The sequence below is a fragment of the Podarcis raffonei genome, chromosome 17 (assembly GCF_027172205.1).
Source record: "Podarcis raffonei isolate rPodRaf1 chromosome 17, rPodRaf1.pri, whole genome shotgun sequence".
Classification (NCBI taxonomy): Eukaryota; Metazoa; Chordata; class Lepidosauria; order Squamata; family Lacertidae; genus Podarcis; species Podarcis raffonei.
The window spans coordinates 22,988,967-23,011,266 of NC_070618.1; the positions used below are offsets into that span (position 1 = coordinate 22,988,967).

At 46.4% G+C, this 22,300-nt stretch overlaps 2 protein-coding genes across 2 annotated transcripts in view; one reads left to right on the top strand and one right to left on the bottom strand.

Moving 5' to 3' along the window:
* The first annotated feature begins 369 nt into the window (after positions 1-369).
* Positions 370-19,460, top strand: LOC128405468 (thioredoxin). The gene is made up of 5 exons (XM_053372174.1): positions 370-513; positions 13,114-13,218; positions 14,935-14,994; positions 16,611-16,676; positions 19,244-19,460. The coding sequence occupies exons 1-5, from the start codon at positions 409-411 to the stop codon at positions 19,304-19,306; spliced, it is 399 nt and encodes a 132-aa protein (XP_053228149.1). The 5' UTR covers positions 370-408; the 3' UTR covers positions 19,307-19,460.
* Positions 19,461-19,513: 53 nt separating this feature from the next.
* PTGR1 (prostaglandin reductase 1) overlaps positions 19,514-22,300 on the bottom strand; it is a 29,354-nt gene continuing 26,567 nt past the window's right edge. The window contains exons 9-10 of the mRNA XM_053372167.1: positions 21,595-21,713; positions 19,514-20,342 (exon numbers count right to left, since the gene is read on the bottom strand). Coding sequence (XP_053228142.1) covers positions 20,232-20,342; positions 21,595-21,713 — 230 coding nt within the window. The 3' untranslated portion in view covers positions 19,514-20,231. The remainder of the gene's footprint in view (positions 20,343-21,594; positions 21,714-22,300) is intronic.

Here is a 22,300-nt window from a genome sequence, read left to right on the forward strand (position 1 = left end):
TGCCTTCAGATTTTTTTTTAAACCTTTTTTATTTTGCACATAGTATGTACGGGCTGCAAAAATCCGTAAATAAATAAAAAGGCGTGTCCCTGTTATTTATTCTCCCTGTTTTCCCCAACCCCAACCCGCCTTTGGGAAAAGGAGAGCGGGGGAAGGGAAAGAGAGGGGATTCCCCCCCCCCTCCCTCGCATCAGAAGCCCAGGAACTTCCCTGGAGGGCGGGGCAGAGAAGGAGGATGAGATAGGGAAAGGAAGGAAACTCCGCGCCTGCGCAGGAGCGAGCCAGCCAACCCTCCCCCCTCGTGTCCCCCTCCTCCTCCCACGGAGCCCCGCGCGCCTGCGCAGCCGCCTCCTCGTCCTCCCCCTCCTCCCCCCGGACTGGGCTGTCCGCCCAGCGATACATAAGGCGATGCAGGGAGGCGGCGCTACGGAAAGAGCCGCTGCAGCCGCCGCCGAGAAGTCGCAGGAACCGCCGGAAGGACGCGCAAAGATGGTGAAGACCGTGGGCAGCCTGGTAAGGGTCTTCCCCCTTGCATTGGGGGGCTGCTTTCCCACGCCCAAGGCCCGGGAGGGAGGAACCACCGCCGGGGGAGAAGCGCGCGTGCAAAAATCCCGGGGTTGCAACATTTGCAGCTGCCGACTCCTAACTCCTCCGCCCTCTCCTTAAGGGACCAGATCTGACCCCCCCCAACCCGGGGGGGCTGCAGAAGTCCCAACTTGAATGAAATATTTGGGGGGCCCTTACCCACGGGCGTAGCCAAGGGGAGGGGGGCAGGGGACAGCTGACCCCCACACACAATCCAATTAAAAATACTTAACTAACTGTGGTTCTGCTCCACAGTCTGCTCAACACCCCCCCCCAAGAATCCTGGCCCATGGGACACCCCCCCAAGTATGGAGTAGCTAGGATTTATGTTGGGGGGGCGAGCTATCCAAGGTGCCACTGGGCAGAGAGTTAAGTATTTTTTTTATTTGGGGGGGAGCAGTGGCCCCCACCCGGCAACGCCCATGGGCCCAGGTAAGCCCTGTCGTCCGGCATAACCGGATCACAAGGCGCACACCAGTTTGAATGGCAATGCCTGTTAACTTGAGGGGGGGCTCCAGCCCCCTACAATATTTATTGAGGAGGGGCTGAAGGGACCTTGGACCCCTTAGGAGTTGGCTCCTTGCCTCTTATCTAGTGTGGGAAAGATCCTTTGGGTGCCTGTTGCATTCTTAGTTCCTTGCGCTTAAAAATAAATAAATGCATGCAGGGCTTTTACGCTGATGGTGGCTTTGCAGGGGTCAGGAAGAGGCGCTTCTAGCTTCCTGAAGTGTCCCTTCTTCTTCTTTTTCTTCTTCCACCGGCCGCCTCCTCTCCCTGCCTGGCATTGCGGCTGCCGCTGCCACCCGGAAAACCTGCCCCAGAGGCTCATTGGAGTTGCATCAGCATCTGCTTCCGCATGTGCCACTTAAGAGGAGCATTGGGGCATGGGAGTGAGGGCTTTTGTCTGCTTCCCTTCCCTCTTCTCTTCGCCTGCATCATCTCAGAGCCCCTTCCTAGCTCTGTGTACAGGGGCTCCTCCTTCTCTGCTTGCTGAGAAAAGCACCATGGCGGCTCCCCAGCACTTTTCCTCCTCCGACTTCTGCCTGGATCCGCCTGATTAAACTCTTCCGCAGGGCTGGCTACCTAGAAAGGACACTTTGTCCCCCCAGTGGAAGGAGTGGCGGCAGGTACAATCGCCTCCTTGCCGTGGAGAGTTAAGAATCTTGCGGCACAACTCTGCCCATGTGTAAAGTCCGCCGCCGACCAAAGTGTGGTCCTCTTGAGTCGGCAGCTTTAATGGCAACTCCCCATTTCCGACTCCCGCTTTGAACATCAAGAGTTTTTGCCAAGCTCTTATCTGAGCTGCGGCCGCCTCTTTGCCTAGCCCAGGACTTGATGTTTGGAGAGTTGTGCCCCACTGCCCCGGCGAAGGGCCTCTTGTGTTCTTGCTGTTCTGGATTTTCCTGCGGCAGACTTTAATGGCTGCTGCGAATGGTTGCAGCAGCAGCAGCGGCGTGGGCACAGAGGGAGGAGGCAAATGGCAGGAGGAGAGACAGCGGTTGCAGCCAAAAAAACAACAATTGCTGTAATAACCCACTGCAGAGACACACTCTCTCTCTGACAAGCTCCTGCATTTTGAGAGATTCCTGGCTGTCCCTTTTTTTAAAAAAAGGATTCCATCCCTCGTTTCCTTTACCTGACGGGAAGCTTGTGTTAATTGCAGAGGGAGAGATGCTTGCTGCCTTCGCCATCCTTCAGTCCTCTTAGTCGTGCTCGACCCTCTGTGACCCTATGAACCAGAGCATGTGTTGGAATTTCTCCTCAAAGCTTCTCCTTTTGTCCATGGGGTGTTCATGGCAAAATACTGGAGTGGGTTGCCAGTACCTTCTCCAGCTTGCTACCTTACAACTGTATAATTCTATGATTCTTGTAGTATAGTATTCTCCTCTGTTGTTTACATAAACTGCTCGTGCGCTAGTGCCCTATGCCCTGGGGATGTGGCTGCTTTCAGCGCCCCCCCCCCCCGCTGCCGCCGCCCCTGTGATCAACTGTACTCAGTCGTAGGAAGGCTTAAATTTTCCTGGACTACAGAAGCAGCACAGGGACTTCAAGTGCAGAAACATCCAACACCATTGTCAAGCAGGGCATTGCTGCACACTCAAAGATGTCTGTACTGAGAACTAGGAAATAAGTTTTCTCTTTAATGACAACATAATGTTCCGCTCCGGCGGGAAGGTAAACGGCGTTTCCGTGCGCTGCTCTGGTTCGCCAGAAGCGGCTTAGTCCTGTTGGCCACATGACCCGGAAAAACTGTCTGCAGACAAACGCTGGCTCCCTCGGCCAGTAAAGCGAGATGAGTGCTGCAACCCCAGAGTCGTCCACGACTGGACTTAATGGTTAGGGTCCCTTTACTTTTAATGTTAGCAAGTTGGTGAGTTGCCGTTAGGATACAAGTTTCTTCCGATTTAGGGGGCGGGTATTAGATATGTACTGGAACATAGTTATAAACGACTATTCTAATGAATTGTTTCCTGTGATCTGGGGGGAGACAAAACATCCTTGATTTATTCCTCAATCATATCGGTGACCAGCTGTTAGCTTCTTGACGTTTGCTGAATGTGGTTGTGTGGCTTTGCTCATTTGGGAAGGAAAACTACTGCTTGGAAAAAATTAGTTGGTGTGAGCCTAACCCGTGTTTTTTTTCCCTTTTTCTTTTTAAGCCTTCACGGCTTCTCCTCCTCCTCCTTCTCCTTCTCCATCCCCACAATTCATGCTCTACTTTCTCTTGTATTCCTCTTTCTAGCATCCCTTCCCTGGCCTAAGCAGAAAAGTTGAAATGTGGCTAGCTTTCTAATCCTGACATGCCCTAGGCATGAAACTGAAAGGATGACCTGCTTTTGCTTCTTCCACCCTCCGCAGAGATTTCCGGTAGCCACCCCAATGTCTGAGAAATGACTCACAGTGGCACAGGGAAGTTTTTCTCGGGCTGGTTTCATCTGCTATCATTGAGACATAAAAGGTTGTCTTGGGTTAGCAGCGCTTAAACACTGCTTTGGGAGAGGAGGGCTGGAGTGTTAAAGGGAAATGCCAGAAGGCAACAAAACTAAAAACATCTGCATCTTAAAACAACAACAACAAAACTTGCATTTTGTAGAGATCTTTCTCTCCCTCCCCTCCCTCCTTCCAGTTTAAGCCTATTGTGACTTGGTAAGGTAGGCCAGTCCTTTCAGGGTGGGATCGATTACAAAAGACGCAGCCAATGAGCTTATTGCTGTCAGATGACAGATGAACTTCCTGGCTTCCCCTTTAACAAGACATTGACTTGTTACAGGCTAAAGTTATGGAAGTCCCCCAGTGTCTGTGGGTGCGTTCATTGGAATTTAGCAAGAATCCAGCCCCAGATCTGGATTTTCTGCCTCTTCATAGAGAGTTCCTGGAATATGTTTGCCCCAGCTCTTTCCATGACAGCTTCAAAGAAGGAAGCTTTGTAACTTACTAAGCTCTAGTCCATTGCTGAGCTGTTATCTCCTAACCTTTAGCTTGACTCTTTCTCTCTACTGTGATCTTTAGGTTATTGCCACTTGAGCTCTTCTCAGTCATGTTGAATTGTTTTTGCTGGCCTCTTAATATAGTTGAAACATAAGGGTATTCCTTCTCTGCTCTCATCCCCTTTATGTAAATACAGTCAAACCTCAGTTCCTGAACGCTTCCGTTTTGGACCGTTTTGGCTCCTGAACGCCGAAAACCTGGAAGTAAATGCTCCGGTTTTCAAACTTTTTTGGAAGTCGAACATCCAATGCAGCTTCCACTTGAGTGCAGGAAGCTCTTGCAACCAATCAGAAGCTGTGCCTTGGTTGTCAAACATTTCGGAAGCCAAATGGGCTTCCGGAACGGATTACGTTAGATGGCCACGGTTAGACTGTACAGGGAGATGGTAACCGTAAGCACTTACTAGGAAGTTAGCATGACCAATCACAGTGGGACTCGCTTCTGAGAAAACATGTCCAGCTTGTGCTGCCATACGGCATACAGACTATCCTTTCTCATTCTGTTTTCCTGCTGGAAATGCTCTTCTAACTCTCCACTGGATTGCTTTTTCAGTATCCCTTAAATTTGGTGCCGTGCTTGAATCTAGCCTTCTTGCTATCCAGTGAAGCATTGCTGCTACTTTATTCCTTTATGTGACCTGCAGTGCTAGAAAGTCAGGTATACAAGCTAGGCGCCAAATGGCTCCTTAAACCAAGGTTGCAGTTGCCAAAACAGATTGTCTAGTTGCCGTTTGGGGGCAAGACAACTCTAAAGTTTTATTTTCCAAATGATGGACTGACCGGGATTGATTCTCAGTTAGATTTCTACCTAGTTCAGATGACAACCTTGAGCTAGGTTAGGAACTTTGAGAACTTTCTTTCCTTAAGTCACTTGATCCAGGAAAAGTCTGCAAATCTAATGGCTTTTCCGACCTCTTTCTTAATGGTGACACAGACCATTCGTAATGTAGGAATAAACAGCACCCATTCAAGTTGAAACCCCATCCCCATTAAAACAAAAAGTTTGCAGGAATCCAAAAAAGGTACATGTCACCAGACCACATTGGACCGCATGCACACCTGTGTGAAGAGGCCCCGAGGTCTCGTCGGTGTGATGTGTGAAAAGACTTTAGCTTCCTCAGCTAAACTTGTGCTTTGTAAAAACAGAAGTCACATGGTTTCTGTTTTGCAAGCTGTAACACAAAATATTGCAACTCTGGGAAGTCCAGAATCCCAGTTTTGAATGAAACGCCGTGTGATAAATTGAAATCAGGCAAATCGGTCCCAGTTTCACAGTGTGCAGCAAAAGCCACAAGTGTTCTAAAAATAATCGCTGTGGTGCCATCCAGTTTCACCATGAGAATAATACCCTGGATGTTGAGATCCCACGAGAGCCGTGCTAGAAACTCAGATATATAAGCTAGGCACCAAATGGCTCCTTAAACCAAGGTTCCAGTCGCCTAAACAGAATCCCTAATTGCCATTTTGGGGCAAGACGGTTCTAAAGTTTTATTTTCCAAATGATGGACTGACGAGTTGATTCTCAGTTAAGCATCTGTCTAGTTCAGATGAAAACATTGAGCTTGGAGACTGCAATAAGGAAAGTCCCTTGATCCAGAGACAGGTCACATATAAATTAGCCTATTCCGACCTCTTTTTCTTAATGGTGACAGGTATCATTCATAATGTAGGAATATTCTTCACAACGGTGAGCAGAGCAGTGGGACGGGGCAAGCGAAGACAAGCTGCAACCATTCACTGTAACGTCGTTCACTGCTTCTGCTCAGGCTGCACAGAAAAAGCATTTTGGTTCCTGAAATCCATTCCGATTATGAAGATAAAATGTAACTGATAGAATTCTACAGGATGGGGCATTGATGTGTGAAAACAGTTTGGGTCCAATTATTCCCAGGCATGCACCTCCAGATGGTGGAGATGCCATCCTGGTGCCCAGGCATCTTGGTCACAAGTGGCTGATGGCCAGCTGCAAAATGCGTTTGGCTAATTTTGAACACTGGTAACCCGAAATGGTTACCAAAAGGGACGCGGGTGGCGCTGTGGGTTAAACCACAGAGCCTATGACTTGCTGATCAGAAGGTTGGCGGTTCGAATCCCTGCAACGGGGTGAGTTCCCATTGCTCGCCTGCCCACCTAGCAGTTTGAAAGCACGTAGTGCAAGTAGATAAATAGGTACCGCTCCGGCAGGAAGGTAAACGGCGTTTCCGTGCGCTGCTCTGGTTCGCCAAAAGTGGCTTAGTCATGCCATAAAGCAAAATGAGTGCCGCAACCCCAGAGTCGGTCACGACTGGACCTAATGGTCAGGGGTCCTTTAACCCGAAATGGCAGCATCCCTATGTGCTGCACTTTGTGCCATCTGTTAAAGAGTGATTTGAATCTTTAGCTTGTCTCTTTCATCTCCTCTCCACTTATGAGACCTGTGGACTTGTACTGTCTTCTAAATTTTGGGGAATGCTGTTTATTTAATAAATAGTAAACAATAGCTCTATTTAATGAACACCATCCTCTTTAAATGCCACTTAGGTTAAGCATCACTTAAGTTAAAGCCTGGGTTATTCCACAATGCCCATATGCCCCCCTCCTATATGATTATCATTGTGAGCTTTGTAGATATATATTTATACCTTGGCTAATAGGAAGATCTGCTGAGCAAGTACCATGTTATTAATGCTGCAACCTGACTGCCTCTTGATTAAACTGGCCTGTAATTTGTGGGCAAGCATCTATTAGTTTAGACTTCAGAAGAATCTTTCTCTGAACAGCAACTTAACATGGAAATGTGGAATAAGCTTATTAGGAGTAGACTGTTGCCTTGTCATTAGGAACAGACTGCTTGCTGCCTTGTATGGCAGAAAGGAAATTTGAGAGATACTATTGGGACTTCTTGGCCATTCATTGGTGACCTTCACAGGTTGATTTTTCTGCCAAAGCAGCTTACAATTTTAAAATGCTAAAACAAACAAATGATGTGAACTGTAATAAGGGTTGAGTCATAGATGGCCGTCTTTTATGTTTCTGACTAACATCTCTTCAGTGGTTGTGAGAGGAAAGGGCTCTCTCGCTTTAACAATTGGGTGACGCCCTTCAGAGGGCCGCCTTGAATTCCTAAGTCAGTGTGGTTTAATGGACTTGTCTGATGGCTCATTCAGCTATTGTGGCTGGTGCACATGCTTCTACTGAACTGTAGGTCTCTAGGGAGCTATAGAGTTCGATCGCTGGTCCCTCTAATGTATTGTCTACATCAGGGTGACCAACTCCCAAGAGACTACGATCTACCTACAGAATTAAAAACTGGCAGTGATCTACCCCCATTTTGGGGGGGGGGGGTTCAGGTCAAAGTCCTTGAGTTTTTTTTAGGGAAGAGGAAAGCCCTGGTTTTAAGGGTTTTGGGGGAAACATAGGAACACCAGCTCACCAACAAATTGCTGGGGAAACAGCTTCACTCAATAACTCCGTCTTCTGTTCTGCAGATCGTGCAACAATGAAGGGCAGGGCAAGGGGGCTGGGATGAAAACGATTTTAGCAACGCTAAGGAAAGGGACCCTGCGATCGACCGCTATCTATGAAAACCTCCCGGGGATCTACCAGTAGATTGGGATCGACCTGTTGGACATCCCTGGTCTACATTAATTAGCAGCAGCCCTTCAGGATTTCAGATGGGACCAGTGCTTGAAATTGGACACATTTTGCACCTGGGTATGAACCACTAGCGACCAAGTAAAGATGTCTGGGTGCCAATATGGCGCCTGAGGTCTCCTCCATATGAAGGCAGTGTTAGAAACTCACATATAGAAACTAGGTGCCAAATAGCTCCTTAAACCAAGGTTACAGTCACCAAAACGGAATCTCTAGTTGCCATTTGGGGGCAAGATGGCTCCAATGTCTTATTTTTCAAAGGATGGACTGACTGGGATTGATTCTCAGTTAAACATCTGGCTAGTTCAGAGACAACCTTGAGCCAGGTTAAGAGCTTTGAGAACTTCAAAAAGAACAGTCACTTGATCCAGGGACAGCCCACATTATTGGCCTATTCTGATCTCTTTTTCTTAATGGTGACACAGACCGTTCAAAACATCGGAATATTCTTCACAACGGTGAGCAGGGCAGTAGGACGGGGAAGTGAAGACAAGCTACAACCATTCACTGTAAGATCGTTCACTGCTCCTGCTCAGGCTGTACAGAAAAAGCATTTTGGTTCCTGAAATTCATTCTGATTGTGCAGTTAAAATGTAACTGATAGAATTCTACAGGATGTGGTTTTAATGTGTGAAAACAGTCTGGGTCCAATTATTCCCAGGCATGCACCTCCAGATGGTGGAGATGCCATCCTGGTGCCCAGGCATCTTCACTTGGTGACAAGTGGCTGACAGCCAGGTGCAAAATGTGCCTGGCGCCTGGCTAATTTCGAACACTGCCTGGAGGTGCCTGTCTGGGGATCCTTGCATCTTGACTGTTTTCACACAGAATTCCCCCATCCTGTAGAATTCTATCTGTTGTATTTTATCTGTAAAATCAGAATGAATTTCTGGAACCAAAAAGTCGTACTGAAAAATAAGACTTTTGAACCGTCTGGCCCAAAAATGGCAACTAGGCATTCAGTTTTGGCGACTGTAACCTTGCTTGAAGGAGCCATTTGCTGCCCAGCTTGTGTATTTTAGTTTCTAACACTGGGTGGGGCATTCCTGGTGCTACAGAGCTGCCAAGGATTGTGTGTGGAACCTTTTGCCTGCACATCAAATGCTCCACTTCTAAGCTTGAGGACCTTTCTGTCTCAATATCTTGGATGGCGGTATCCTATATCCTTGCCCATAGGAGTCCAGCTCCTTTTGTGTTTTGAATACACTGTGAGATAAAGGTAAAGGGACCCCTGACCATTAGGTCCAGTCATGACCAACTCTGGGGTTGCGCACTCATCACATTCTATAGGCCGAGGGAACCGGCGTACAGCTTCCGGGTCATGTGGCCAGCATGACTAAGCCGCTTCTGGTGAACTAGAGTAGTGCACAGAAACGCCGTTTACCTTCCTGCCGGAGCGGTACCTATTTATTTACTTGCACTTTGAGGTGCTTTCGAACTGCTAGGTTGGCAGGAGCTGGGACCAAGCAACGGGAGCTCACCCCGTCGCGGGGATTCGAACCGCAGACCTTCTGATCGGCAAATCCTAGGCTCTGTGATTTAACCCACAGCGCCACCCGTGTCCTCCTCCTTAAAGAGTAAAACCTTTGAACTCTGCTTATTCTTAGCACTTGTTACATTGTTCTATCTCGGAAATGGCTACAAAATATTTGGGCAGGTTCCCTTTTTTTGGCTTTGTAAACTGTCCTTGGACTTGGGTTTATTTGTCCAAGATAGCTGTGTGTATGCCATTTTCCAAAAAAATTTCCTTTTTTGAAATGGGTGTTCTCAAAACTTCTTAGTATAAGGCATTTCTTTTTTATAATGTGGATACACGATGTTCAGCCAGCAACAAAATGGCGCATGCCAGGGGTGCATTGCAGCTGAGATTTCATAATCTCTAATGGCAAAGTTGGCTGTGGTGAGAATGTTGTTTTCTTTGTCTTGAATACACTCTGAATATAATGTCCAAAGGGGAATGCAGCAGTTTCTTAGACTTGGACTCTCTCTCCCCTCCCCAACCCCTAATTTTCTTTCTAATTTGCTTGACTGCATTTGGAGTTGCTGAATTTCTTAAGACTTGACTGCAAGCCAAGGCCATCGCCGTAGGCACGAACCTATCTTGGATTCTAGCGCAGTGGTTCTCCGGACAGCTTGGTCCAAATTCATACACAGTACAATTCCAGGAAGGTTATTTTGCAAAAGTTCACTGTGTGCAACAGTTGGGCACCCGGACTTCTTCACTTGGTTCCAGGTGGCTGATAGCCGGGTGCAAAATACGCCAGGCGAATTTTGAGCGCTGCTTAAAACTTGCTATAAAGAGACATGAAAAAGGAATGGTGTACATGTTCTCTGTTTAAAATGATGTAAAGTTGGGCAAGGGCTTAAGTTACTGAAAACAGTTTTAAAATGTACAGTGGTGCCTCAGGTTAAGTACTTAATTGGTTCCGGAGGTCCGTTCTTAACCTGAAACTGTTCTTAACCTGAAGCTGCCGCGCCCCCAGAGCCCGATTTCTGTTCTCATCCTGAAGCAAAGTTCTTAACCTGAAGCACTATTTCTGAGTTAGCAGAGTCTGTAACCTGAAGCATATATAACCTGAAACGTATGTAACCCGAGGTACCACTGTATATCCAAAGAGCTGTGCATTCCTTATACTCTTCCAAAGGGATAGTCATCTAGGGTACAAAGTGCACCTGCAACTTTGAAACGGCCCTGTTTGATAGCTAGTTGTATTTTTGGTCACGCTACCAGTTGTGCAGGTTTTTCTTAGAAAAGTTTCCATGGATGAACGCTGAGAAAACATTACAACTCTCAGTGCATGGCTTGTGCATCAGGGCAGTTCGACCTCGTCAGTAGATCTTCATTCTTAATTCCACCCCTGTATATGTTGTTGTTTGCAGCCTGCCTTGATTTGGGTTGCAACCCCATCGTGGGCCTTGACTGAAGACTCAGTGGCTTGCACTCACCCACTCCTCCTCCTCCTGTTGTGCTGCACTACTAACCAGTGTTAGAAACTGGGATAGAAAAGCTAGAAGCCCAATGGCTCCTGGGACCTGGGTTGTGGGCGCCAAAACAGAATGTCTAGTTGCCATTTTGTGGGGCGTTCGGCAACACTTTTCATTACCTTGATAAGCATGAAGTAATGCACAGTTCACATAAAGTGATACATTGTTAATATCACATTTTTAAGAGAAATTGTTTAACTGTTGACAATAAACATATGGGCACCATACTTCAGTTTTCAAAACACACTACTTTTTATTGTTAAACTCCTTAACGTATTGCCTATCCTTAACATATACTCGGGAGCTTCAAAGCACATACATTTCAGTCATCCTGAAGGGTCAGCCAGGCTCCAAAAATGGCACCCAGACTTTTTGAGGGGCTCACAAATGGAGAATCTTTAGGCGCAAAATGCACCTGGCGCCCTGTTAATTTCGAACCCTGCTACTAACCCAGCACCAGCTGAAGGGAGAGTTTCAGAGAGCATGGGATTCACCCCTCAGCTTCCCTTGTTTAAATGTGCCGATCTTGGCTACTAGCCGAGTTCACCGGACTCGTGGCTGGAGGCATGGGCTGCGTTGACATGCCACATTCCCCTCCATTAGTTGTGCTACTTTCTGGCTAGTAGAGATTCCAGGAAGATGAGATTGTTCAGGCCTCGCTGACTGCGGGGAAATGGTTTTGGAGCTGTCCACCAAGGTAATGGAAATGGATATTGACATGAGATACATTCAAAGACGCATGCCAACTTCAAAGTGCATGCACTTAGGTAGGCCCTGGGGAATGCAACCCAAAACCTTCCAGTGAGTTCTCAAAATCTAACTTGAAAGCTGCATTCCCTGGGCAAAGGTTGGGGAGATGCGGAAGGCTGCACTCAAAGGCTGCGTTCAGTGTCTTTTCTTACAGCTTGTTCTGCAGAGAGATCTTTGCACCCAGTGTTAGAAACTCAGGTATATAACCTAGGCACCAAATGGCTCCTTAAAGCAAGGTTACGGTCGCCAAAACGGAGTGCCTAGTTTTGGGTCAAGGTGGCTCTGAAGTCTTATTTTTCAAATGGTGGACTGGCTATCAGTTAAGCATCTGGCCAGTTCAGAGGACGACCTTGAGCTAGGTTAAGAACTTGGAGACCTTGAAGAAAAGTCCCTTGATCTGGGGAAAGTCCCCATATCTATTGGCCTCTTCCAACCTCTTTAGTAACATGTTCATGTTGTTGTTGTTTAGTCATTTAGTCGTGTCTGACTCTTCGTGACCCCATGGACCAGAGCACACCAGGCACTCCTGTCTTCCACTGCCTCCCGCAGTTTAGTCAAACTCATGCTGGTAGCTTTGAGAACACTGTCCAACCATCTCGTCCTCTGTCATCCCCTTCTCCTTGTGCCCTCCATCTTTCCCAACATCAGGGTCTTTTCCAGGGAGTCTTCTCTTCTCATGAGGTGGCCAAAGTATTGGAGCCTCAGCGTCAGGATCTGTCCTTCCAGTGAGCACTCAGGGCTGATTTCAGAATGGATAGGTTTGATCTTCTTGCAGTCCATGGGACTCTCAAAAGTCTCCTCCAGCACCATAATTCCAAAGCATCAATTCTTCGGTGATCGGCCTTCTTTATGGTTCAGCTCTCACTTCCATACATCACTACTGGGAAAACCATAGCTTTAACTATACGGACCTTTGTCGGCAAGGTGATGTCTCTGCTTTTTAAGATGCGAGAATATTCTTCACAACTGTGAGGAGGGCAATGGCAAGTGAAGCCAAGCAACAACCATTAAATATAATGTTTACTTCTCCTGCACAGAAACAGCTTTTCGGTTCCAGAAATTCATTCTGAAACCTGGAAAACCTGAACAGCCACTGCCATTCAGTGAGAAATATACTGGATGGAGCTCTGATCTGGCTTGGTGTAAGGCCGCTCCCTGAGGATGTAAACAACCACTTGGTTATGGCCTGTAAGGACGGCCTCCCAGGGCACCTGTGGGCTTAGTAACTTCCATGGATTGCAAAGCTTGGAACAAATTGGTGTGGTTAAAAGTTGGCACAAAGTGTTCTCAAGCGGCAACTGCGTGGTGCATGGGTTTGCAATGCTTGCCTGCTCTCAACAGATGTGCTTCCTGCCGCCTTAGCTTTTAGCTGGTATTCCATCCTGTTGCTCTTTCAATTGGGCTCTGGGGGGATCTGAACGCAGACCACACCTCTGGAAGGCACTTTCCAAAAGGCGGAATAGAAACTAGTCTTCGGCGTGCCTTTGTTTATTTGCTTTTCGCAGGGGTGGGGGCAGGTATGGACCTTGGCACGAGCTGTTTCAGTTTTGGATTCGGCCTTTGAAAAAGTGCTTCATAAACAGAGTTGCATCTTTTTGTGTAGAAGGGGCGCCTGAATTAATTGAAACTGCCCCTATAAACTGGTTTCTCTCTCTTCTCTCACCCTGCCCAGACGGAATTTCAGGCAGAATTGACAAATGCTGGTGGAAAGCTCATAGTCGTCGACTTCTCTGCCACATGGTGTGGACCATGCAAAATGATCAAGCCATTCTTCCACGTAAGTAAGCTGCTCTGAGTCTACGGGGTGGATAAAAACCAATGAACTTAAAAAAAAAATTAAATAAGATTTTTTAAAAAATTAAATCAGATTTTTAAAATAAAATGCTTTTGGAGCAAAAATCTTTCTAAAGATAGCTTTCTATTTAAGTTACATTATAGTCCATTATAGTCCAAAGGCTGATCATCAGGAAATAAGGATTTGTTTTAAGTTTTTCATGTGTGCTAAAACTCAAAAATAAAATAAAATGTTTTAAATCAAGTCTTCCTGACTAGTGATTTAAATCATGATTTAAATCGATTTTATTTAAATCAAATCCACCCTGAATGTCATTTTTGGGCAAGAGGGCTCTAAAGTTTTACTTTTCAAATGGTGGACTTACTATCAGTTAAACATCTGGCTAGTTCAGATGTGACAACCTTGAGGCAGGTTAAGAGCTTAGAGAACCTGGAGAAAAGTCCCTTGCTCCAGGGACCGTCCCCATATCTATTGGCCTGTTCCTACCTCTTATTCTTAATGGTGACATGAACCATTCATAACGTAGGAATATTCTTCACAACTGTGAGCACGGCAGTGGAACAGGGTAGGTGGAGACAAGTGACAACAGTGTGCTATCACATCGTTCACTGCTCCTTCTCAGGCTGCACAGAAAAAGAATTTTGCTTCCAGAAATTCATTCCGGTTCTGCAGATAAAATATAACTGATAGAATTCTACAGGAAGGGGTATGAGTGTGTGAAAAGATCCCCAGAATGTGGAGATGTCACATGCCATCATGGTGCCAGGCATCTTCAGTGGCCCTGGTGCCTGGCTAATTTCGAACCCTGAATAGTGCTCCTATACATTTTTAAGATGGGACACTTTAATTTCCTCCCTGCCGTCCCAGCACAACAGGAGATGAGACCATTTCATCGTCTTCTTCCCCTTGGTAGTTGCCAATCACTTCCTTTTTGCCTGCAGAACTTGTGGGAGAAACTAGGGTTGCCATGCTCATGAGCTTGTGTGGATGAGGGATACTTGCAAATTGACATTGGTCCTGCTCAACAACCTCAAACATCGAGAGGGTGGACCCTTGAATTGTCCCCTCGGCTTCCTTTCGGCTTTCCCCTTAGCCCATGAACCCTGAGGGGGAGAGAGCAGAGCAATAGAGGTTCTGCCCACTGATTCAGCTGCTTGCCCTAGCTGCCAGGGAACGAGAATGACCCATGGCCAAAGTGGAAGGCTCCCAAAGATGAACCTTGCCCAGCCTCCTGATGGATCCTCTACCCAACATGTCAACTCCTTTTATGCTCAGATTGACCCCATCATCTCTGCCATTTGCTTGGGGGTGGCTAACGAGGGCTTCCATGTACGAGAGAGTAGATAACTCACTGCTGGAAGGGAAGCTACAGGGAACCAGGCAGAGGGTCTTCTCGGTAGCAGCGCCCTCCCTGTAGAACGCCCTACTGTCAGATGGCAAGGAGATGAAGAACACAACTTTTAGAAGACATCTGAAGGCAGCCCTGTTTCAGGAAGGTTTTTAATGTTTGACATTTTATGTTTTTCTATGTGCTGGAAGCTGCCCAGAGTGGTTGGGACAACCCAACCAACTGGGCATGGTATATTATTATTATTATTATTATTATTATTATTATTATTATTATTATTTAATAATAATAATAAATAATAACCTCTCTCCTCCTCTAGTATAACCCTCTCTCCTTTCTTTACCCAACAGAGTCTTCTCGAAAAGTATCCGGATGTAGTGTTTATTGAAATCGACGTGGATGATGCTCAGGTAAATTCCAGAGTGCAGCTGTCAAACTAGAAGTGTGTGTGTGAGAGAGAGAGAGAGGGAGAGAAAGAAAGAAAGAAAGAAAGAAAGAAAGAAAGAAAGAAAGAGAAAGCTGTAGCTGTGTATTTTAAGGACTTGTCTCTTGGGGAAACTCTCGCACTTTGCAGAGGGTTCTGGACAATGTCCTCCGAGGGGGCAGGGTGGCACTCAGACTTCGTTGCCAAGTATTCAGCTTGGGACCAGGACCACCTGAAGCATGGTCTCACCCCTTTTAGACCGACTGGATCACTGCGATCTGCGGAAGGGTCCTCTTGCAGATGCCCATCTTATCAAGAGGTCTGTTCTGCGCAACACAGGGATCAGCCTTTAGTGCTCTGACACCCAAACTTCAGAATTCCCTCTCCTTGAACATTCAGCGGCTCTGCCTCTGTTGTCTTTTCGGTGCCTGCGGAAGACCTTCCTCTGTCAACAAGTTGTTTCAGTTGTGGCCTTTCCCTGGTCTGTGTTGGGAATGCTTTTAGGATGGATCATTGTTGAGTCACGTGGTGTTTGCCACCCTGGTCTCCTTTGGGAGAAAGGGTGTCATATATGTTTAACGAACAACCCCAGGCTTCACCAGAACAAACTGAAAACAGCTTCATGCTATCGCAATCCCAGAAATAAGGATGGAACTATGTAAAGGTGAGCCTGGGCTTTTAAAACTGCTCGAAATGCAGAATTTCTCTTGCCAAGGAGCCCTGGGAATTTGTAGCTTGGCCAGTGCTGACCATTCCATTCTCAAACCTTGGCTTCACAAAACTAAACTTCCCAGGCAAGAGGGAATTTACTGTTTAAACTGGCTTCACTACGTGGTGTGGTAGATAGGGTGTGATATTTTGCAATTCTCGGCATTTACCCAGCTGCAATTTACAAAATTATTTTTTTTGGGGGGGGGATATTAAAATGGTATAGAAGTTTAGAATACATATTGGCTATTCCTCCATTAGCCCTAAGGGTAGACAAGCATGACATTGTGCAATTGGAACATTGCTGTTCCATAGTTTTTATTCCCCTGTGGCTAAGAGAAATACAAATGGGCGACTTGTGCATAATATGGTTTGCCTTGGTGCAGGCAAAACTTAAGGTCCACAAATGACAACATTTTGGAGGTCCCAGGTCGCAAGGTGATTAGATTGGTTGCAACTAGGGCCAGGGCCTTTTCAGTACTGGCCCCGACTTGGTGGAACGCTCTTGTCACAAGAGACCAGTGCCCTGCGGGACTTGACATCTTTCCACAGGGCCTGCAAGACAGAGCTGTTCCGCCTGGCCTTTGGTTTGGACTCCGTCTGACCTTTTATGTTTCCCTCCCCTATTGGTTTTGATCTATGGGCTACTTTTAAAATGAGGCTGCATTTTAGATTGCATTTTAACCTGTATTTTAAATTGGTCCCGTCCCCCCCATTATGAGTTTGCTGTAATTTTACTGGTGTTAGCCACCCTGAGCCTGGCTCTGGCCGAGGAGGGTGGGATAGAAATATTTGTTGTTGTGGTTCAGCTTCGTTTCAGGTTTTCCTGATCTTGGGTACCAACTCATGTGCTCACCTGAGACTAATACAGATAACCTCTTTCATCTCCTCTAGGATGTTGCCGCTCACTGTGACGTCAAGTGCATGCCAACATTCCAGTTCTACAAGAACAATCAGAAGGTATGTGTAGTCCCACATTTCCGGCAAAACATCTTGGGGGTGGGGGCCGTGGGGTGCCACCTCCAGAATTATTATTTTTGGGTGGGGAAGGGAGGCACTATATTCAGTTGTTGGGGGTCTTGTGAGGCATCCCTCGTGGCTCAACCTACCTGGATTTCTGCCCTCCCTACCCAACACTCCGTACAAGGTTGTATATACAGTGGTGCTTTGCTTCTCAAACTTAATCCGTTCCGGGAGTCCGTTCGACTCCCGAAATGTTTCGAAAACCAAGACGCAGCTTCCGATTGGCTACAGGAGCTCCCTGCACTCAGTCAGGAAGCTGCGGAAGCCGTGTCGGCTGTTTGGCTTCCGAAAAGTGCTCGCAAACCGGAACACTCGCTTCTGGGTTTGCGGCATTTGGGAGCCGATTTCTTTGGGAGCCAAGCCGTTCAGGAAACAAGGTACCACTGTATACAGTGACACACACCTGGTGGTAAAGGGATAATAATAATAATAATAATAATAATAATAATAATAATAATAATAATAATTATTATTATTATTATTATTATTATTATTATTTATACCCCGCCCATCTGGCTGGGCTTCCCCAGCCACTCTGGGCGGCTTCCAAAAAAATATTAAAATACTATAATACATCAAACATTAAAAGCTTCCCTAAACAGGGCTGCCTTCAGATGTCTTCTAAAAGTCTGGTAGTTGTTGTTCTCTTTGACATCTGGTGGGAGGGCGTTCCACAGGCAAGGCGCCACTACCAAGAAGGCCCTCTGCCTGGTTCCCTGTAACTTGGCTTCTCACAGTGAGGGAACTGCCAGAAGGCCCTCGGTGCTGGACCTCAGTGTCCGGGTAGAACGATGGGGGTGGGGACGCTCCTTCAGATATACTGGACGAAGGCCGTTTAGGGCTTTAAAGGTCAGCACCAACACTTTGAATTGTGCTCGGAAATGTACTGGGAGCCAATGTAGGTCTTTCAAGGCCGCGTTCTGGATTAGTTGTAGTTTCCGGGTCACCTTCAAAGGTAGCCCCACGTAGAGTGCATTGCAGTAATCCAAGCGGGAGATAACCAGAGCATGCACCACTCTGGTGAGGCAGTCCGCAGGCAGATAGGGTCTCAGCCTGCGTACCAGATGGAGCTGGTAAACAGCTGCCCTGGACACAGAATTAACCTGCGCCTCCATGGACAGCTGTGAGTCCAAAATGACTCCCAGGCTGCGCACCTGGTCCTTCAGGGGCACAGTTACCCCATTCAGGACCAGGGAATGCCTGTTGAGTCTACCTCTGAGGCTTCAGGCGCCAGATTTCATCATGTGCATCGCTTGTTAGGTTATGGGTAGCAGTGGCTGTGGCCGGGGGAATACTGCAATTCTCTGGCAGGATTCAAAATTAGCCAGGCACATTTGTGACTGGCGGGGGTCCCATTTCTGCCACGTGGAGATCTCTGGGTGCCATGCTGGTGACAGACAACTCCACCTGGCTGGTCCCTCCAGCTTTCTTGAACAGGTAAGCGGAAAAGCTTATTTATTTCATCTATAGCCCCCTCCTCAGTTAATCCCTGCAACAACCCCGTGAGGTGGGTTAAGAGGCTGTGACTAGCTCCAAGGTCATGCAGTGAGCTTCAGGACGGAATGGAGATTTGAACCCTGGTCCCCCAGGTCCTGGTCTGACACTCTAACCACTAAACCACACTGCCTCCCTAGAGTACTTCTGCTCTGGGGCAGCTTTATAAATTAAGCAGATAGATAGAGATAGATAGATAGATAGATAGATAGGGGGGAAGCAAAATGTTCCTTAGAGAAGATCTGAAATATTTTCCTTGAAGCTTGAATTTGTTTTATTCCAGATTGTTTTATTTGATGTTTTGATGTGCTCTCAACCACTTTAGAGATTTTTCCTTTAAAATATAAAGCAGCGTAGAAATGAGGAATAATGATAAAATCTTGCTGATTAAAAGAAACATTTGTTTGTGGTGATGGAACCTTGGTTTAAGGTGCCATATATATGTGTGTGGGATGTTATTAGGGTTTATAGAGAAAAGTACAAAACTTCCTCTTTTTTTGTCCAAACTGAAACTTATCTAAATGCAATAAAAACAAAGGGGAGGAGGAGAAAGGAGTAAAGAAAAATATTTAATTTAAAAAAAAGATTAAGAGGGAGAAAATAAAATTCAGAAGGGACTTCCGATTCTTCTGTATGCTATATGTAAACAACATTCACTTCTTCTACTCCAATAGAACACCCAACAATTAGCCTTATATGTTTGAGTTTCCAACACTGCACAAGCAATAACAAAAGTGGAATTCTGAGGTTAGGATGAATGACAGAGAGAGAGGCTGGAAACTGAGAATGAAGCTGCTAAGAAACCTGTGTCTGGTGACTTCTGTCTGGAAGAGGAGAAAATTACAATCATCTTGACATGAAAAGCACGCATCTTTTGAGCGTCCATAAACTATAAGTGTTAGCAAGTGTGCATTTCTGTGTGACTTTGAATGCTCTCAATTTGTCTGCTTTGTTACTTCAAAAGTGATGGTTTCAAAGAAAGGCCTGAACTTGGAATTCCTGTATTTCAGGTGCATGAATTCTCTGGAGCGAACAAAGAGAAGCTGGAAGAAACCATCAAGAATCTAAAGTAACCTAACCCACAGATTCCTAAATCATAAAAAAAAGTGCTGACTGTTAAATTATAGCCTTTTCTACATAATGAACTGATCAAGTTAGATCATGTATCCAAATACACTTTTGACTCGTTGGCCTGTAAATGAGAAGAATAAAAATGTATAAAACGGGTGTCGCTGCATGAATCTTGTGGCTTCGCTGTTAAAAAACACAATACAACAAGCGTCAGCTATGTATTCCTTTATTACAGCTGTCAGTAAGAAAGTAAGCAAATTTAGAAGAAAGCAGAGTTTAAAACTTAAGGAAAACAACCTTGTTGGGGGCTAGTTTCACATTAAGCTGAATGCATGGCGCCAAAATATGTATGGGTATGTTTAACGGGTGGTAGCAATTTTTTTTTTTTAAGGGCTCAAAACAATTGTAAGCTGCCCTCAACGAAGACCCCTTTCCTTAGGGTATGGACAACATGGAATCAATATGTTGGTTTACCTAAATCATTTTTATTTCAAAATACCCACACATTAAAAGAATAGCATTTTTATGCAGTGAAGGGTAGAAATCCAGCATTAATTTTGTAATCTCCACTATGGATTGGAAGGAGGGTGTTTTTGAGCATCCTTATGGGGGCAATAAAATCTCCCCCCCCCCCGCTCATACCAGATGTTTTCCAGAAGAAAAATGGTTGCAGGCTTGTAAGGTAATAAAAGAGGACAGAGGATTCCACACATGCCTCTACCACGCCTTAAAACTAGACATCCTGCTTTACTACAAATCTTTCCCAACACCTAACCCTTGGAGTACACGGGCTCAGGCTTTCAGCATATTCGTGTTACGCAAGCAACAGGAGCAAACTGGCATGTTTATGAATGAGATTTTGGCAGTTAAAAGAGGGAGTAGTCATTTATTGTGCTGAATTTCTTGCCAGAGTAAGCCACGTGCCCGTCAGACTTTTAGGACCGCCTTCCCAGTATTTTCTCCTTTGAGCATTCCCATGAATGCTGCCGGCATGTTTTCAAAGCCCTGGGTGATGTGTTCTTGGCACTTAATTTTCCCCTGTACAAAACAAAAAAATGGGTTTTGGATTTCAGTTTGTTTCTAAACAATCCATGAAAAAGTTTCCACTTTAATTTACTGTATCAGGGTGGGGGCACTGAGCCAGGTTAATAATAATAATAATATTTATACCCCGCCCATCTGGCTGGGTTTCCCCAGCCACTCTGGGCGGCTCCCAACAGAACACTAAAAACAGAATAAAACTTCAAAAAGGTTTTTTCTTCTTCTAAAAGTCAGATAGTTGTTTACTTCCTTGTCATCTGATGGACGGGCATTCCACAGGGCAGGCACCACCACCGAGAAGGCCCTCTACCTGTTTCCCTGTAACTTGACTTCTCGCAGTGAGGGAACCGCCAGAAGGCCCTCGGAGGTGGACCTCAGTGTCTGGGCAGAACGATGGGGGTGGAGACGCTCCTTCAGGTATACAAATGCCCAGCTGCCCCACTTTTCACCTGGGGTAGCACAGACACTCCCAACCCTCACTCTCATTCAGGGGAGGGGTTCTTTTATCTCCAACTGTTGTAGGCTCTTACCGCTCATGGCAGCCAAAAAACTTACTTCCCTTCCCCACCAAAAAATTATATTTCAGTCCGGTATGGGGTGATGGCACCTTGGTTCTCATGGTGACCCCTGAATTAGGCTGAAGCCCAGAGGGAAACCCCTCTTTGGGGTCGACCTTCCATGTTTTCCCAGTTTGACTTTAAGTTGTTTTACAGCAGGAATGTACAGTGGTACCTCGGGTTACATACGCTTCAGGTTACACACTCCGCTAACCCAGAAATAGTGCTTCAGGTTAAGAACTTTGCTTCGGGATGACAACAGAAATTGTGCTCCGGCGGCGTGGCAGCAGCAGGAGGCCCCATTAGCTAAAGTGGTGCTTCAGGTTAAGAACAGTTTCAGGTTAAGAACGGCCTCCGGAACACTTAACCTGAGGTACCACTGAGGTACTCCGGAAGTACTTAACCTGAGGTACCACTGTATACACTTCCAGGTTTGCCATGACCGTAACCCGAAGATCCCGTATGTAGAGGGACCTGAGAGAGATTCGCTGTCCCAAGAGTTTCAAAAATTACGAAACCTCTATCACAATATGGACTTCAAACTGGTTTCGGATGATATACCGCCCAGCCCTAACGCACATCATGATTCATGATATATTGCCAGGTCATAAATTATGAGACCAATATCACAATACGGACTTGGGTCAAGCTTCACAATTCTAAGGTCCAAAGACAACACAGAACAAACTTACCTCTGCGACCCATTTCAACAGTGCCGTCATACCTTCCTCTCTCCTGTCCGCCCAGCGCTGGACGACGAACCCTTCCATGCGCAGCTCTTTTAGGATCATCATAAGCTGCATATAAGGTCCTGGAAGACACATGAGGGAAAAGGGTTAGTGAAATTTGCACGCTACAGGCAGTTTGCACCAGCTTTAGCTTCATGTTAGAATTGCACAGTTGGAAGGGATGTCGGACATCATTTATTCCAACCCCCCAAACTCAGCACAGGGTGCAAATACTAGTCATGGCTCAGTGGCGGAGTTATCTTGCGGGGTCAATGCCTGGCATCTCCAGGTAAAGGGACCCCTAACCATTAAGTCCAGTCGTGGCCGGCTCTGGGGTTGCAGTGCTCCTCTCGCTTTATTGGCCGAGGGAGCCGGCGTACAGCTTCCAGGTCATGTGGCCAGCATGACTAAGCCGCTTCTGGCGAACCAGAGCAGCGCACGGAAACACCGTTTACCTTCCCGCTGGAGCAGTACCTATTTATCTACTTGCTTATCTAGGTGCTTCTGCACTAGGGGTTTAAAATAGAATAGCTGTGCTTGGTCCCTCTCACTTCTTACTTTTTTCATCACCAAATTGCTTTCCTCCCCTGTTTTCCCTGTGCTTCTTCCTGTCTGCTGGAGGAAAAGTTGGGGAAAGGAACCTGATGGGAGCAGAAGGTCAGGCAACTCA

What these genes read in the sequence shown, in the direction of transcription:
- LOC128405468 (XM_053372174.1), top strand. Translation starts at nt 409, where the DNA reads ATGCAGGGAGGCGGCGCTACGGAAAGAGCCGCTGCAGCCGCCGCCGAG. An exon ending in TGAAGACCGTGGGCAGCCTG is followed by an intron (nt 514 to 13,113) that starts GTAAGGGTCTTC and finishes CACCCTGCCCAG; the next exon opens with ACGGAATTTCAGGCAGAATT. An exon ending in TGATCAAGCCATTCTTCCAC is followed by an intron (nt 13,219 to 14,934) that starts GTAAGTAAGCTG and finishes TTTACCCAACAG; the next exon opens with AGTCTTCTCGAAAAGTATCC.